Source organism: Neomonachus schauinslandi, chromosome 4 (assembly GCF_002201575.2).
Source record: "Neomonachus schauinslandi chromosome 4, ASM220157v2, whole genome shotgun sequence".
Lineage (NCBI taxonomy): Eukaryota > Metazoa > Chordata > Mammalia > Carnivora > Phocidae > Neomonachus > Neomonachus schauinslandi.
Genome location: NC_058406.1, coordinates 69,090,743 through 69,109,722, shown reverse-complemented (window position 1 = coordinate 69,109,722; position 18,980 = coordinate 69,090,743). Strand labels below are relative to the sequence as shown.

Genomic DNA, 18,980 nt, shown 5'->3' with positions numbered 1-18,980 from the left:
CTTATCACATTAGGTCAATAAATGAATTTTGTCTTAGGCCCCAGGTAACTAAAATAACTCTAATGTTGGCCCATAATTGAACATGATCTTGTGATAATCTGAGTCTATCATCATCTTTTTTCCGAGTCGGATTACGATCATCAGCCCAGTTTGAACTCTGACAGGTGCTTTCATCATGCCAACACATAATGTGCTAAATGAAGCTGGACCTGCTCTGGGTTTCAGCTTCATTCTATTAGTGATTACTAATAAACAGTAGTAGCTTACAAACTATTACACACAGGTAAGGTTAACAGAATCTATTTTTAAAACTGTGTAGCCTTGTAAGTAATAACCTAATGTAAGGTAGAAACTCTTTATTTATTTTAAAGATTTTATTTCTTTATTTGAGAGAGAGACAGCAAAAGCAGGGGGAAGCAGCAGGCAGAGGGAGAGGGAGAAGCAGATTCCCCGCTGAGCAGGGAGCCTGATGTGGGGCTCGATCTCAGGACTCTGAGATCATGACCTTAGCTGAAGGCAGATGCTTAACCGATTGAGCCACCCAGGTGCCCCAAACTCTTTAAATTACATATATATTTTTAAAACTCAACATAGCAACAACTTTAAGGAGAATTAAATTTGTTTGAAACAAACTTTCATAATCTCATCACTATGGTACTGTTATTATCTTTTCTATGTACTCCCTTTCTTATCTTCATCTTTACACAAACCTCTTCCCCAGAGTTGTATTATTAATATTTGTTCAATTAATATTAGTATGTTTAAATTAAATTTTTGCATCTTCTGAAAATTCTTTAAATAATAGACCTTCATAATACCTACTAATGGTAGAATATTTACAATGGTAATTGGTGCTTTCATTTTATTTTTATTTACTTTTAAGATTTTTAAAATTTATTTGAGAGAAAGTACACATGAGCGGGGGGTGGGGGAGCAGACAGAGGGAGAGGGAGAAGCAGACTCCCTGCTCGGCGGGAAACCGCTTCTCCCTCTCCCACTCCCCCTGCTTGTGTTCCCTCTCTCGCTGTCTCTCTCTGTCAAATAAATAAATAAAATCTTTAAAAAAAAAAACAAAAAAAACTTAGTATGGTGTGGCCTCTTATTAATGTTTCTACATAATTTCTTCATATAGCTAACATATTACTAAATTAAATGAAATAAATTTTTAGCATTGACAATAACTTAAAAATTTGGTTTTAAACAAACACACAGCATATAAAGATTTGAGGAGGATAAAATATTAGTTACCTGAACCTTCCAATTCTTCTTAGATGTGAAAACATTTCACCCCCAGGGATATATTCCATAACCATGTATAAATTAGAATTATCCTATGAATAAATAAGAATAAATCAAAATTATGAAACCTAGCTTATTTCAAGAAAATATTTTAAGATAACACCATGTTAAATTAGAAAAAGACAAATTTAAAAATCCACCCGAGAGATTACTAACATTGGGAAAGAGAGAATAAATGGAAGAGGCTCTAATTTTTCTACAGTGAGGAATTCATTTTTTTTTCCTCCTAGTTTTCTTGCCACAAATTAGTCTGGGATTTTTGCTGTTCCTGTCCTTGCAGGGAACACTAACTTTTGAACAATTAGACACTGAGGCAATGACTTAATGCTATAGTGTATGCAAAGGAATAACAGTTAAAATAACAATTTGAAAAAGTAAGAATGTTAACATTTTATGTACTAAATTAGGTCAGAGAGATTAATGATTTTTAACATCATCCTAAATACACAGATGTTCATCTGATTTAAAGAATAAAGGAGGAAAAGGAAAAAGGTTAAAATGGTTCATATGAATCAATATTGCAGAGATGCCAAGAATCATTCTAAAGAGCTGAGAAGCTGCCAACTTCAAGAATAAATCTTGTGCAATTTTATGAGACACTTGAATGGAAGGCCAAAGACTGTTCTGCCTTATATAAATGGAAAGACTAGAACAAATTGACATGGAAAAGAAGATGGTAAGATTGTATCAGAAAAGGTTTAAAAGGAAGGGTATGTGGGTACATTCATTTGCATGAGTTTAAGAACTGCTTAATAAGATATTTCTATGGATTTTGATAAATTGAAAATATTTGAATTTGTAATACCATCTCATGAAAAATTACACATTACCGTTAAAAATTTCCCTACGGAGAACCAAAACCTTGTCAAATGTTAACCTAAGTTTGTAAGCCAGGATTTAATTACATAACATCTAAATATATTACTTTTTTGTTTATTCATATTCTCCAGGTTTATCATCTGGCTTAGAATTCTATCATAGTTTCATATTTTTAAAAATATATGAGGGTAAAAATATTTTATTTGAATTCTGTAAATTCTACCTTAAAAGAGTACTCCAGTCGAACAAGAAAAGGAAAATTCACCGCCTGTAATATTCTTTTCTCATTCAAGGTGTGCTCTATTTGCTTCAGTTTAACAACCTGTGATTAAGAGATAAATATATTTAATGTACTTGAACAGAATTTAAAATTTACTATAATTTTAAAAGAAAAAACTTAAAATGCTTCTCAAATAATAATGAGCTTGGATAAGCAAAATCACTAAGTTGGATAAGGTGATAATAACTACCAACTGGGTTTATCAGATTCAAATGAAAAAACTAACAACAGATTAAAATTTGGTCTAAAGAAGGTCAACTATGATTTTCAGTCAAGAAGCAAAAGCTAAGAAGAAATAGACTCCTAATACATTACTTAAAAAATTAGTATGTGAAAATGCTTAGCTCCTAATGACCTATAGTCAGTACACTAAAGTAGTTGGTACAAATCACTGCAATAAGTAGGTATTGATTTTAAGTCTTCAGAAGATCAGCAAGGAAATTAAGGACTGAAGAAAAGCCAATAATTGAAAAACAGTGGGTAAAAATGAACAATCTGTTCATTTCCTAATACCTGAATAAATACAAGATTAAATTCTAAAAATTCAATTTGTGCAGCCACAAGAGAGGACACACAAAATACTGGCAAAAAACCAACTATGTCTTTTTTTTTTTTTTAATTTTTTAAAATTTTATTTTATTATGTTATGTTAGTCAACATACATTACATCATTAGTTTTTGATGTAGTGTTCCATGATTCATTGTTTGCGTATAACACCCAGTGCTCCATTCAATACTTGCCCTCCTTAATACCCATCACCGGGCTAACCCATCCCCCCACCCCACTCCCCTCTAAAACCCTCAGCTTGTTTCTCAGAGTCTGTAGTCTCTCATGGTTCGTCTCCCCCTCTTCATTTTCCCTTTCTCCAATCTTTTTTTTTTTTTTAACATATAATGTATTATTTGTTTCAGGGGTACAGGTCTGTGATTTATCAGTCTTACACAATTTGCAGCACTCACCATAGCACATACCCTCCCCAATGTCTATCACCCAGCCACCCCATCCCTCTCACACCCCCACCACTCCAGCAACCCTCAGTTTGTCAACTACGTCTTTATAACAAATAGGTCATTTAGGATTAATCAAGCTTCCTCTGGATTATCTACTCAATTAATACATAGCAGGGGAAAGCAACTTATCTTCATGAAGACTATGTTTCTATCCCACATGTGATTCCATTTTTAATTTAAGAAAAGGTGACCTTAGGGAGATATAAATAACCGTCCAGTATATGGGTAAGTCATTAAAATGTGGCATTCTTTCTTGCTAGAGGCTTACTGTCAGTGTGGGATAGTCACAGAGTTGAAGAAGTTGAACATAAATAAGAAAGGTAAAGATACCATCCAGTTATTAGTATATACAGTTATAGTATAAAAATAATACTGAGCAAAGATTACTTGACTGAGAGTCAGAAGATCTGTATTCTAATCTAGGCCTTCTAATCAAGAAGTTTCGTGATTTTGGAGATGTTATTTCAACTCTTAGGATTTCAGGGTTTTTTTTTTATCTGTAATATGAAGAGGCTGCACCACTTCCATCCAAATTCTAACTAGTTACAGAACTAACTAGTCCATACTTATCACAATAAATTATGTAACATTAGCTGGAAAATTACTGTTGCTTTGTATTTACTTTTAAAAATATATAGGCTTAAAAATTTTTTTTTTAATTTTAGCTGTTTCAGGTTCACAGAATTGAGCAGAAGATACAGAGATTTTTCCATGAGACTCCCTTCCCCACACAGGCACAGCCTCCCCCACTATCAAAATCCCCCCCACCAGAGTGGTACATTTGTTACAAGTGATGAACCTACATTGACACATCTTTATCATCCAGAGTCCATAGTTTATGCTAGGGTTTACTCTTGGTGTTGTACATTCTGTCGGTTTGGACAAATGTATAATGACATGTGTGCACCATTATAATACCATACTGAGTACTTTTCACTGCCCTTAAATTTCTCTGTGCTCCACTTAATCATCCATTCCTTCCTACTAACCCCAGGCAATCACTGATCTTTTTACTGTCTTCACAGTTTTGCCTTTTCCAGAATGTCATGTAGTTGGAATCATAGAGTATGTAGCCTTTTCAAATTGGCTTCTTTCACTTAGTAATATGCATTTAAAGTTCTTACATGTCTTTTCATGGCTTGATAGTTCATTTCTTTTGAGGGCTGAATAATATTTCATTGTCTAGATGTAACACATTGTTTATTTCTGTATATTATCATATAGTAGCCTTTTAGTTAGGCATTGACAATGCGTTTCCTTTGAAGAAGTAATAAAAACTGCAATAGATAGGCTTTCTGCATTATAGCTCTAAGGCAACTATGTGTATGTAGGGCATAACAATTAAAAATAGAAATAAATGATATACGATATATATATGATAAAAGAACTGGCAAAGCATAAATGCCTAGTTAATTTTTAAGTTAATTTAAAAAGTTAACTAATTAAAATCTAATTTACTTTTAAATGTGCATACTACTACATACAAGGCATAATAATACAATTGAGATAAAGACAATGAAGTGTCTGCCTTAATGCTGCATAAAATCTATTTGGAAGTATGGTATATGAATATGTGAATATTAATATGCAAATAGTTGCCAAATGAGAGTTATCATGTTGTAAGTGTTCAGACAAGAAAACGTTTATGTTAGGCCCAGTACATAATCTTTCTAATTCCAGATTCTTCATCTATAAAACGTTGATAATAATACCTACTTTAAAAGTGACTGTGTTGCATAATGCATGTGAAGTGATTAACACAATGCCTGGCACAAAATAAAAGCTCAAAAAAATATCAACTGTTATTATAATCTACTAAAAAGGGTGAGAGTTCAGTTGGGCCTTACAGATGAATAGATAACAAAGATTAGGAAAAGAGAGAGGAGATACTGTAGTCAGGGTTAATATCCAGAACAATTACCTGAAGGGGGAAATACACAAAGGTAAGTCTGAGTGCTAGTTTCATCTGACAATAGCTTAGGACAATGCTTCTCAAGATTTGGTAATGAAATATCCCTAAATGGCAGAGAAAAAAATAACAAGTAACCCTGGGAGTTTAGTCCATGTTTTATTTTCAACATTCAGATAAAATTTATATTTACTTCTTAATATTTCTGTTGGTTTATGTATATTTAAAAGCATTTACAAATGATTACTATTGTAATATTATTGGCTAATTTTTTTTTAGCCAAATACTTGCAGAGTTTTTGATAAGGAAGATGGGCTATATATCATCACATACTCCCCTCAGCCCACCGAGATGGCACTGTATTCTCCTGGGGGTCAAGTTTCAATCAGAGAAGTAGAGAATAGAGGACTTGTAGGGGAACAGTGTGAAATAAGACTATGGTAAAGTATGGAAGAAAGTTATGAAGAGTTTGGAAGTAGGATGCAGAGTTCTGCTTTTATTGAATAAATATTAGGAAACTTTTTGAGTGAGTAAATAAAATCATATGATATGGTAAGAAAAACTTTTTTGGCAGTGAGGAAGGGAATTAATAGAAGGTGAAAAGTCTGGGGTTGTGGAAATTAAGATGTTACTGGGAAAGCCCAGTTAATGTTAATGAGGGACCAAACTAGGTGGTGGTAGAAAGGATCTTAGGGGTAACAAATACATTTTAAAGGAAAAATTAATAAGAAGTATAGGCACAGAAATCAGACCAACCTAGTCAAATTCTTGGTTTATCTTACTAGCCTGTTTGATTTTGGAAAAACTACTTAAATAGAAAGGTCATTGGCTTAAAAGGGAGATTAATGTCACACAAAATTGTGAAGATTCACTGATACAGTAAATATAAAATTCCTAGCAATGCCTGACACATTGTATGTAATGAAGAAATGCGATTTCCTTAATTTCTGTACTGATTCCTTCCCGTTAACCCATACACCCTAAGATAGGAGAAGCCAAAATTGAAAGGTGTGTGACTTCATTAACAGAAAAGAAGGTGATTGTGGAGTGTTATTTTATTACTTATCTTTGTCAAATTCAAATAAATAAACTTGGAAAAATTCAAAATATAAAGTCTTTGTAATAGATTCAGAACACTGCCATAGCAGAAATGACTTAGGGTGGCAAATACTCTCTCGCCATGATTTATCTATGAGGTAACCTTCTCAGTATTTTACTTAACAAGTCACTGTCTTGTCAAGAAAAAAAAAAAGGAATTAAAAACTTCTTCCCTAAATACTTTAAACATAAAAATGGCATATTGTATAACCCTTTTAATATTTTATGACTAAAGCATAGTCTATTAATTCCTTAAGAAAGATAACAAAATATTAGGGGCTATCCAGACAATAACATTTTAATGACAGGTTTAATAAAGAATATTTGATTCAAATCAAAATTTTGAAGTATTCTGTGTGCTACCAACACAAGTGTACAAGTCACTTATTCTCTCTGAGACCCAATGACCTCATCTAGAAAATCAGAGCAAGGACTAGTCGGTCTCTAAGAGCTCTGTGCTCAGATTGTACAAATTAGGGGTGTAGGCTCAAGGATGAATTGAAGCTTGGACAGAATCCAGAGGGAGAATATGAAAACAAGACAAGGGGATAGTCCAGAGATTGAAATTAACGGTCTTTAAAGAGTAGACAGGAAAAAATAATAGGAAAAGATACCTAAAAAAGAAGAGCCCAGAAAGGCGAGCATAATTAGAAGAACAAGGGGTTACAGAATTCCAGGGACAAGAGAGTTTCAAGGGAGTGGTCAGCACAATCAGAGGCTCTAAAATGTCATATAAGATGAGCAAAAAGAGCCCACTGGTTTTGTTGATTAGGCCACTGGACTGGTGATAGAGCCATTTCAGTGGAGTAGTAGGAGGTAGGAGATGAACAAGGAGACAGTTAAATTATTGTGGGTTAAAGAATTAAGAGGAAGTGACTTAGTGGACAGAGTGATTAAACTATTTTTTCAGGAAGCATGTTAAAAAAAGTTACATGAAAAAGGGCAGTATTAATTAATTAAATGTGTGTATGGGTGTATTTAATTTTAGAAAGATTTAAGTCATTATTCTTTTCATGTTGGAGGTTAAATTTGTTTTTTATTTTAAAGCATTTTGGACTGGAACTGCAGACCAGTCTAATGCTGTGCTGTCCAACATGGTAGCTACTAGCTACAGGTGGTTATTTAACACTTGAAATGTGGCTAACCTGAATGGAGATATACTGTAAGTGTAATATATACATCAGATATTGAAGATTTAGTATGAAGGAAGTAAAATATCTCTGTTTTTTGTTAATTACATGTTGCAATGATAATATTTTAGATACACTGGGCTAAATAAAATCTATTAAGATTGACTTCAACTATTTTTTTTTTTACTTTTTAAATGTGGCTACTAAAAAATTTAAAATTACTTATGTGGCACATTCTATTTCTATTGGACAGCATCAGTCTAGCCATCTGTACCCCTGACTACTAGCTCAGTACCATTTACTCCACATCCAGCTCAGTATTGTTTACCCCACATTTTCCTACATTCCAGTAAGCCAAAATGTTATTCTTGGGAACCTAATATCTAATATCAAGATTTACCCTTTTTCTTTCACATTCCCTTAATTGTACATGATTACCAGGAAAATGGAAGTTTAACAATTAAGCCATGAATAATTCAGACATCCTGATTCATCAGATATACCAATATGTGATAAAAACTTATAAATTTTTTTTTCAAAATGATTTAGTCTTTTTACTGAGATATAACTGACATCTAACATTATATTTATAAGTTTCAGGCATACAATATCATCATTTGATATTTTTTATAGTATTAGTATTCCAACTTTTTTCTGGTTTAACTGACATTTTAAATTCAGCAAACTCAATCACATTAAACAAAGGGCTTCTACTGTCAATCAAAACAAGTCATAAAATAAAATCACCAAGTTTTTGTTACCTCAATCTAAAGATCAAGTACAACTGATCTCTACATTTTCCACAAGGCAGAATGTAGTAGAGATGCCTGTTCTTTACATGTTGAATTCAGTATTTTGTTAGTAAACATACACATACCTATTATATAAATATAATTATTGAAATAATAATGTATCCCCATATACTTAACTATTAACTACGTATCATATAGTCACAATAAATAAAGATGAAATTAAGTGCAACAATAAAATTATCTGAAGGTATCAATGGAAAGTCATTATATTGCATCTGTTTAATAATCTAGCTGATAAAACTGAAGTTTACCCTTCAGGTAAATAAAGACAAATACACTAACCTTCTGCTTATCTAAGATCTTCATGGCATAATACTGTTCAGTGGCTTTATGTTTCACCAACATGACTCTTCCAAATGAACCTGTTCCAAGGGTTTTTTTCCTTTCAAAATCTTCCAGCCCGGCATTATTCTACACATACATGAAAAATAAAATAAAATTTAAAATTAGAAATTCTCATAAGACTATGGTAACTATAATAGATTTAGTTATATATAATCAGAAGAGATCACTTAAAACTATCCATTTAAAAACAATACAAAAAGACTACTGAGATTCCAGGTTATTGGTTCTATTTTTCCCTTTGAATAAGAAATGAACTAATATTTGAAAAGAGAATTATATTGCAAAACAAAGCATAACAGTAATGGGAGGAAATAAGAGCCTAAGCTGAAGTATTAAAAGTCATAATGAATTCCAATATGAATTCCTAGTATTAGACTTTTAATAAATAAGTTTCATATTTTAAGAATTACAAACTGACCAGCAGTATACTGACACAATCATGGAAGCCATACAGTCTCAGTGTACTCACAAATAATTCTTTTTTTTTTTTTTTAGAGTCCTTTCACTAGGGTTACCTCTGAAGAAAGCGCTATCTTACTTCATTTCTATCTTTATACAAGCTTATAGGCCTAGATAATAACAGCATGAAAGATCCTAATGGCTCTTTCTCTGATGTTATAATAACCTGGTATTACCTAAAACAGTAATAATAAGGAAAGAAGAGTTCCTCATTCCCACAAAGATAACCGAAAGTCAGAGTCTCAGAACAATAATCAGTCTCTTTTTCTCCCTCAATAGATGCTTTGTTATGAGCAAACATCTTTGTTTGGCTTTGACTATAGCATAGAAGCAAAGAATTGGAGGCATCAATCTATTGAATTTGTTGCTGCCACAACAAAATGAAAATTACTGGGAAGAAATTATGTGCTAAATAGCCACAAGTTGTAATTGCTGACCCATTTGTTTAATAGGTTTCATTACAAAGATCTTCATGAAAATCTTGGAAAAAAATATTTGCAAGGGTCAGTCTGTACAGTGTTATAGCTTGAGAAAAATGTGATGTAATGTGATTCTTGTATAAGTAAAAAATCTGGACAGTTACTGCAGTTCACTGTCATTGGATTTAATCTCAATTACAAATCAAAGCTTGCCTTTGGAGACATAGCATAATTTCTTGCTGAATCATTACAAAGAGAGCAAGCAGCTCTAAGTTATAAAACTTGTTTCATCAAATTTAGTTTCAAATTTCTAATGATTTTAAATTGCTATGAAATTCTATATCAACGTAGAAAGGAAAAGCTCTTATAATTCTGATGGAATTATTTAATTTTATGGATTAATGCTTAATTTTTTGGTTTTAACAACACCAATTGAAATGTTTAATATAATTCCCAAGTACATAATGGAAACAGACTTACTAGACAACAAACAGAACATCTCTTTTTGCTAGTTATTGCTTTTCATACATATGTACCATCTTCCTCACCTTCCTCAATGTTTCATGTAAGACAATGTCTAACTTTTTACAACTGCTAGAGTAACTATGTTTTAAAGTACAGGTCATGCTTTTAATTTTAGTATCTTTATAAAAAATGGTGGTATGATGGTATCTTTATAAAAAATAATACTTAGAATTAAATATTTTTAATGAAAAAGATACTTGAAATAAAAATTTTTGTGGTAGGAAAATAGATGTTCAAAATTGAATCTAGTATTAAAGTTCATTAATTATTTATAACTTCAAAAAGAGATTTTTTGGCAAACATAAATGGCCCTTTTTATACACAGTTTTTAGGTCTCAGTTACAATTTAAAGTACTTAAGTTATGTAGAATTTACCTCATCCAATGCTTATGGAAAAGGATCCCTGTGTACTTGGTATGTTGCCAATAGCCAAGTATTTGTGATTAAGAATTTGAAACTGCACAATAGTATCCCTATTGTTGTAATTAATAAAAATAATAAATATGCTATCAAAGGCACAAATCAAAATTACTATACATTAAAAATATCAAGAGTTTGTAGCAGCTTATAATTAGTATCAAAATTTACATAATCATATATTGTAATGGAAATTAGGTTCTTCTCCAATTTAGGTATACATAAAATTATTTGTTTTTTGTTTTTTTAAAGATTTTATTTATTTATTTGAGAGAGAGAATGAGAGACAGAGAGCACGAGAGGGAAGTGGGTCAGAGGGAGGAGCAGACCCCCTGCTGAGCAGGGAGCACGATGTGGGACTAGATCCTGGGACTCTAGGATCATGACCTGAGCGGAAGGCAGTCGCTTAACCAACTGAGCCACCCAGGCGCCCCATAAAATTATTTGTTAGCAAATCAAAACATAATGTTATAATATTATGGCAAAATTCCTATGTTAAGCTTACTTTTTAAAATGCGACTTGAAAGTTTAATGCTATTTTACGGTTTTTAAAGTAGTAAATTACCTGGGCAAGAATCATGATTTTATATAACAGAACTTTTAAATTATAGAAAATTTTAAATATTCCTTACCGGAGCAGGATTTTCCCACTTTTTAAGAAAGTCTTCTTTGGCTTTGGCTAGAAACTCTTTCACTGAAAATATAATTGAAACAAAAACAAATTTTGTCTTGTAAGAATATTTACATTACATTACATGTAAATATACTTTAAAAACACAGACTTATGTCAACTATTGTTACCATGAAACACGTGTATTCATAACCATGATAAACTACAGGACTATTTACTTCCTCTAAACAAGAAGCAAATATTTTTTTAAATTTCTAAGACTCTCCTCTAATACTCTTCTATATGGAGATCACTTTCATGATTTCAAATCTAATAATAAAAATGCCATTCCTGAAAACATACTTGAAAGTAATATAAAAAAGTTAGAAACCAATCTAGAAGAAAATATTGATTATAAATAAGCCAGCAGTGGTATTAACAAAGCTATTAAATATAAGAACTGAAGATATCTGGAGAATGTGAACTTGTTGATTTGTGGAATTTCAAATATAACTGATTTTGATAAAAGGCTGTTTTCAGGTATAAGGATTTATGTTATTAGATTTGTGTTTTCTCTACTGATGGTAGAGAGAAAAGGAAAAAATACAGGCTATACTTAAAGGATACCCACAAACACTTAAAAACAAAACAGAACAAAACAGAACAAAACACCAAAAACGAAACACCCAAACAGCTTAAAAATCTTATTCTAAATTTGGAGCAAAGCTAAATGACTAAATGCCTGAATGCCTAATTTAAAATGTGCACGAAAGTAAAGCATTCAAAACCAAATGTTTATCTAGTGATCAATAACAGCTACATTATCAAACTGTGGTTTGAAGTTTTAAGATTTGTTAAATGATGAATCATTTAAAAGGTTTCCTCTTTTTCATTTTCTTTCCACAAAGTTGCCATAATGACTTCTGTTTACAGAATGACTTCAGGAGTTTAAAAACAAATAGGAAAAAGATTACAGAGATAAGACAGTATTAACAAATGCATTCTTCTTCCTATAGTCAGGTATGAGAGCAAAACCTGGCAATTCAAGAAGCATTTATTTTAGTATTTCTTTTTGTTTGGAAGTTCCCAATATTTCTCTGATACCTAAATCTATAAATAAAGAAGACAACAGAATTTAAATAGTGTTGAAATAGTAAAAAGCTAGGCAAAATGAACTTAGAGTGGGACACTGGCATTTATTTCAGAAATACTAAGAGTGATGATAATGAAGAAGAAGAAAAGACAAAGCTAATAGTGGAAGTGAGGGGCTCACAAATTCTTTGATAAGATCATCTAATGATGTAGTGGTATTAAAGTGAGGCATTTTAAGATATACATTATTATTTCCTCCTTTACCTTTGTAAAGTACCTTTGCCAAAACACTGTTGCTAACCAAAAAAGGCTGTTGGCATTCTAAATGTTTTGAGATTTCAAAATGGTGATGATAAGCACCAGGAGCAGACATCAGTTTTTAAGTAACACTAGAGTGTTCATTTCTGAAGACATTATTTTACTACTTCATATAAACTGTCACTTGTATTTTGCTGTAAAACATTTTCAAAATACCTATTTTAGAAAATTTGAGAAAAATAATTTTTAAAATTAGAATCTTCCCATTGTATGAAAATCTCAACCACCAAAACAATGAATCAAATAATTGCACCTAATTATGCAAATATGATCTAATTCTTCCTGGGGGTGGATTTGGGGGTGGAAAAGTCTTACATTTTGAGTTTAGGATGGTTCAAGTCATCCTACTTCTAAAATTTAATGTACTAGTTACAACTGAAGAAGAGTGGTTTTAGAAGATTGTATTATATTTTATTTATTCTTCCCGTGGAGCAGACATATTTGCAATGGCATTGACTTAGAGATGACAGCTAAAATAAATTAAAAACATCATTTCCTGTTAAATGCAACTGTGGCTTTTAAGAAACAACTTGTGATTCTCAAAATATACATCTCATTTCTTTTCAAAAATATTTTTGGTTATCTTCTATTTATAGAACTTGCACATCAAGTTGCGGTATAAACTTTCCAGATGCCTGCATGAGTATAGATAATTTGGAGACAAGGAAGAGAATCAGGCAAAGAAAAACAAAAAAACAAAAAACATTCCTAACATCCTGTTTCACCTTATCCTGTCACTTCCTGCTAAGTGGATCTGGAGTTAAGAAAAAAGTAACTGGTCAAAGGAAGGACTAGTAGCATTTGCCAAGGATGGTACACTGAAAGAAAATTTCCTTCTCCCTGCTTGGTGTTTGAGCTAGAGGGAAAATTTCAGGTACTACTTAATTTCATTCACTAATAGGATATTCAGGAAATTCTCTGTATTCATCAATATTCCAAGTTCACTGCTAAGTAACATTATAGACAGTAACAGTTCTCAAAAACGTCTTACAGGAAAATTATCAGAAAAGGATAGGAATCAAAGATATTAAATTTTGTGAATTATTTCAACAAATAAAGAGATTCCCTTCTAGAGTAAGGATCAGTATTAATTATAATGTCATTAAATAGTTCCATGAATTAAACTCTACTCCTGAAACACTTTTTGTCACCTAAGTATATATACATACATAAAATCTCTAGTTCATATGTGCACTGTTTAGATGCAAAGATGAACACAGTTAACTCTATAAAAATACAAGTTAACCAAAATATATATCTTACAAATATAAACACCAGAAATAAAATATTTCACAATATGCTGGGTTATGAATAACTAAAACAATAGCAAGCAATCTAGAACCACATGTATTCACTTTGGTTTTTACTATTTTTAGACAGTGGTGAATTTCACTTTCTAAATGTTTTTCTCTGGTTTTTTAAAAAATTTATATCCACTGACATAAGGTGTCAACCTAATTAACAAAATAACTGGTAGGAGAGATAGCCAAATTCAAATACTGCAGCACATTCAATCCAGAGTTCCCTATAAAGCATATACTTGAAGTTCTCAAATTTTTTGGTTTTCTTGTTGTATCCTAAAATGTATGCAATATCTATATTTAACCATTTTAAACCACTCTGATATCCTGAAACAGTCCTAAGTGTTAGAGGTTGGCATATCTGAGTTAGAAAATATTGGCTCTAATACTTCTTAGCTACATGATTATGGGTAACTAAGTACCTAATGGTGATTAGTAACTCTCCTTATGAAAAGATCTCAGTGAAGAATTTTTCTGCAAATATATTTTGTTCTGTACTGGTCAATAATGTACTACAAAAAATGAAAAGGACATACCAAAAATTAAATCAATTTCTTTCTAGGAGTATAGATTTCAATTATATATTGTTTCCAAATAAATTTATTTTCTTTTCCATCTGTACCATTTAAAGATATCACATTGCATTCAAAAGAAATGAGCATACCAAAGAAATCTATTCCTACAAATAGGACTGAATGTTTACCCAAATTCATGAGATAAAGAAGAAACAAAGTGACAATTTTTATGTGTTTCCAAAACTCCTAAACTTAATTCTTATCTCCCTCAAAATATTTTTGAATATATTTATACACAGGACACAGCTTAAAAATTAGATTACAAAGTTCATTTTAAACATTAGGAAAATTAATTAAAAAGTCAAGTATGGCATATCTTTATTCCATCTTTTGCAAATAATCCTACAATGAATAAGAATGTTTCACTAATTACATTTAGTAAATGTGTTTATTTGGCACTTTTGGATTCTGTGTTAAATATACTTACATTACTGCGTATTATAAAAAGAGCATATTATTATAGGATGCCACTATCCAATGCTTAAAAGACGTTGTCACTGATGGTTTGTAAGAAGAATTTAGAAATCCATTCCTATACAGATTACAACTACTCTGATGTTAAGTTCTCCAGTTTCTTTGTAATGAGATAAATGTCACCTTCCTTTTTAACACATCTTTTACAATAAAAACACAACTTTATTAAACTTTTATTTAATGGATGTCAGAAAAAGTAAAGAGAAACAATCAGAAAATAGAACAAAACAGACTATAAACTTTCTAGGGTAAATACCCAATTAAAATATTAGCTGTTTTGTTCCAAATTTACACTATATTTTCTTTAAAAAACCATTCATTAACCTGGGTTATCTAATTTAAGTGGTGTGCATTAATCTGTATTCTGCTACCCTGTACAATTCCCACTACTTTACAGTGTTATATTTGTTGTTTCTAAAATATCACATAAGAAACTGCAATATAAATCATTTCTATAGATCAACTCAACATAAAACTAAACCACTTCCCTCTATCAACTAAAATATTTTATTAACTCTGTATATTTTATAAAATATAACTTATGAGGAGCATAACAACTTGCAAACAACCAAATAAAAAGTTTAAAGGTAACATTTGTTTTATTAAAAGTAGTTGCCTACCAGATACTTCTGAAGAGGAGCAAGCTTGTATCCAAAAAAAATAAATTAAACAGTGATTAAAAAACACTCACACAAAAAACCCCCAACATATTAGCATGATGTCACCTATACACATTTTCTCAGAATATTATGTACACAAATAAAACATTAATATGGAAACTCAATTTTTTGACATATTCAAAGAGGGCTTTTTAAAATTAAATGGTTAAGAAATAAAATCAGTAATCTTTGTTTGGTGTCAAAATCAATACCATTCTAATTCTCCTTAACTAACAAAAACTTAACTCTTGTAGCAATAGTGCTAATAATTCTCAAATTTTTTGGTTTTCTTGTTGTATCCTAGTTAAGTAGTATACTGAAATACACATCCTGTAACTACTGCAATGCCATCACTGGCTTTATTATTTATTCAAAACTCCACTGTAGGAACAACACTATTAATTGTAACACTTTGTAACTCCCTTTTGAAAGACATTAGTGTCTCTCAGGCATTTACTTCCTTAGTGCTAATTTAACAATCTTTCAACAACATTTATTGAGCACTGTTTAGTGGTGCCAGAAACTGAGCTAGAAGTGTATAGGTAAGAAGGTGCCCAATCATGAGAGTAACTATTTGCCATGGTGATGCTTTTCAATGTGTAGGAAGGAATGGGAGTAAACGGAATTATTCACAACTGCTAGCCTCTATTTCTTCTGGGAAACAGGAAGCAAGATCATTTGCTAAGGAAGAGGGGGGCCAGATAGAGTAAGGAGCATTTACCGGTTGGGGTTTGAGGCCTGGGGGTTTAAACCTTGATGGCTATCTATGTAGGGAATAATGAAGAGGGCTATTCTTCTAAAAATTTCCCATTAGGAAAAGAGAAAGTATTAAGTACTATAAACAATGGTATGTTTCTTAATATTTTTTGTAATAATAGTTTAAAAATTTTCTTACTGAACAGATTGTAATTCATGGGCCTCCTGAACTCTCTGCAGTTAAATTATTTTTATCTTCCTTAATGAAAGGATTAGTCTATTTAAGAGTTATTTCGTGTATATCAGAAAGTACAAAACAGGATGGAAACTGAGATTAATTACCTGTGAAAATACCAAGTTCTATTGACAAATAACAGAATAGTACAATCCCTTCCAAAACCTCTGGAAAGTGTAAATCTAGTTGAGTGTAATAGTCTGTCTTCTGCCACCCCTATTTCAAACACCCACATCTTTGGAGCTCTTCAATTGTTATTTCTAAGAATAACCCCCCCCACACATACACTGTACTACACATATTTTCAGTAAACTAAATATAAAACATTCTAGTTGCCACAAAATACCTAATAAAAATCCAATTTATAGCAACAAAGCAACAGAATTATTCTGTAAAAAATGGTTTCCTACCAGATGCTTCTGATGATTTGCGTGCTTGGTCAAAAGGAATAAATAAGTTAAACAGATTAAATAACACATAAAATAACATACCCACAAGAAGAAACCCATTCGTATATGTTCATTAGTATATTTACACATAGAAAAAGAATGAAAAATACTTGGGCATACATATTCAAAAGTGTTTTATCTAAGGATTACAACACATTCTCTGGACATATACTTTTTTTAACCAACTAAACCCTATTCTGGAAAATTGTTAATCAAATATATTCTATCTCTTTAATGTGAAGACCAGTTGTGTTCACTTTACTGAAGGGACACTTTATTTGCTTCACCATATTCAAGCATGTTCACTCAGAGCAAGTTCACTGGAATCTTAAAAATGATAGTGAGTATAAAAAACAACTTTAATTACTGCAATTATATTTGTGCATTTCAGTGGGTGGGACCATGCCTACTTTTGTTTACTAAGATATCATTTAGTCATGCATAAAGTCACGCATGAATGGGTGTTTAGAAATTTAATAGGCAATGAAAACTTTCCAATTGCAATATCTATTTTACTCTTCTTTCTTTTTCTTATGTTTTTTAATTGGTTAATTCTTTATCAAGTCTTGGTTACAAGTGAACAGTATAATTGACTAACTTTCACTAAACTGTTAAAAAATAATTTTTTTGTGTGAAACATATACATTTAAATGATCAAATTATAGAAACACATTAATTTATTTAACTAGCATCTACATGGAGAAATGGATACACCATGAATACACATAGTGCACCCATTTACAACTAATGACATGTCCATGCTTTCTCTCCCAACTTCCTCTTGATTTAGGGATGTTGTGGATTTTCTAGGCCATCCAAGTCATATTTGTTTGGAGATGTTCCCTGTAGGATTTTGTAAAACTTTAAATTTACAGCAATAAATGACCCAATCTTTGAAGTACTCTTTGAAATGTACTTGACTTCCTTAATTGTTCAGAGACTTTTTCTTAGAGAAATACTATATCATCACAATCATATGTTAAAGATTTTCCATTCAGTTCTGAATTCAAATATTCTGTCTTGCTACCAGACAGCATAGAGCTAGGAGTGGATTCCTAGATGATAGAGTATGCACATTTTCAACTTTACTAGGTAGTAATAAGTGCCTCAATAAATGTTGTGCCAGTTTATTTTGGCACATCTTTGATTATCCATATCCTCAATAAAATGTGTTACTAACATAATGGGTATGAAATCATATTTTATTGTTAAAGATTAGGTAAATATCTCTCAGTAAAATTTTATAACTTTTTCCCTTACAAGTCTTATTATACTTTTATTAAATATAGTCCTAGGTTCTTTAGGGTTTGGGTTGCTATTGTAAAAGGGAGAATTTGTTTATTGCTGATGTATGGTTAATGTTTATATACTGATTTTATTGTATCTGGCAAACTCTCTTATTAATTCTAAAATAACACTGGTAGAGTCTCTTGAATTCTCTATGCAGAGAATCACCTATCATTTGTGAATAATGACAATTTTGTTCCCTCCATTTTTTTATTGTCTTATTGTGCAGGTTATGACTAATAATTCAATACTTTACAGAAACAGACAATGAGCATCCTTTTCCTGTTCCTAAATTCAGAGTAAATGTTTCTAATTATTTTCTTTTCCCATACTTAACTTGTAAAGCTATACTTGACTCAATAAATAAATAAAAAAGTTTCTCCTCTTTTTCAATTCTTTGAAAGATTTTGTACAAGACTGAAATTATTGTTCTTTGACTACGTCCTAGAACTTGATTATAAAACTGCCCAGTCCTAATTTTGTCAAGTTTTGAATAAAGATTTTAATTATGATTAGTTCTCATCGTTCTTTTAAAAGTCTTTTCCATGAACTAACCTTTGGTGCTGATGGATTTTAATTTTCTATTTTACTGAGTTTTGCTCATGTCTTCATTAGTTTTTTTGTTTTTTGGATTAACCACGCTGTGCTTTCTCTAACTTATTTACTTGAATACTTACATCATTATCATTTAATGTCTTTCTCCTTTCCTGATGTAAGCATTTAAAACTTTGTTTCTAAATCCACTTTAGCTGCACCCTGTA

At 31.3% G+C, this 18,980-nt stretch overlaps 1 protein-coding gene across 1 annotated transcript in view; it reads right to left on the bottom strand.

Moving 5' to 3' along the window:
- The window catches only part of PRKACB (protein kinase cAMP-activated catalytic subunit beta), a 66,296-nt gene that overhangs the window by 25,439 nt on the left and 21,877 nt on the right, over positions 1 to 18,980 (bottom strand). The window contains exons 2-5 of the mRNA XM_021690319.2: positions 11,156 to 11,217; positions 8,641 to 8,769; positions 2,342 to 2,440; positions 1,249 to 1,331 (exon numbers count right to left, since the gene is read on the bottom strand). Of these exons, the coding sequence (XP_021545994.1) occupies positions 1,249 to 1,331; positions 2,342 to 2,440; positions 8,641 to 8,769; positions 11,156 to 11,217 (373 nt within the window). The remainder of the gene's footprint in view (positions 1 to 1,248; positions 1,332 to 2,341; positions 2,441 to 8,640; positions 8,770 to 11,155; positions 11,218 to 18,980) is intronic.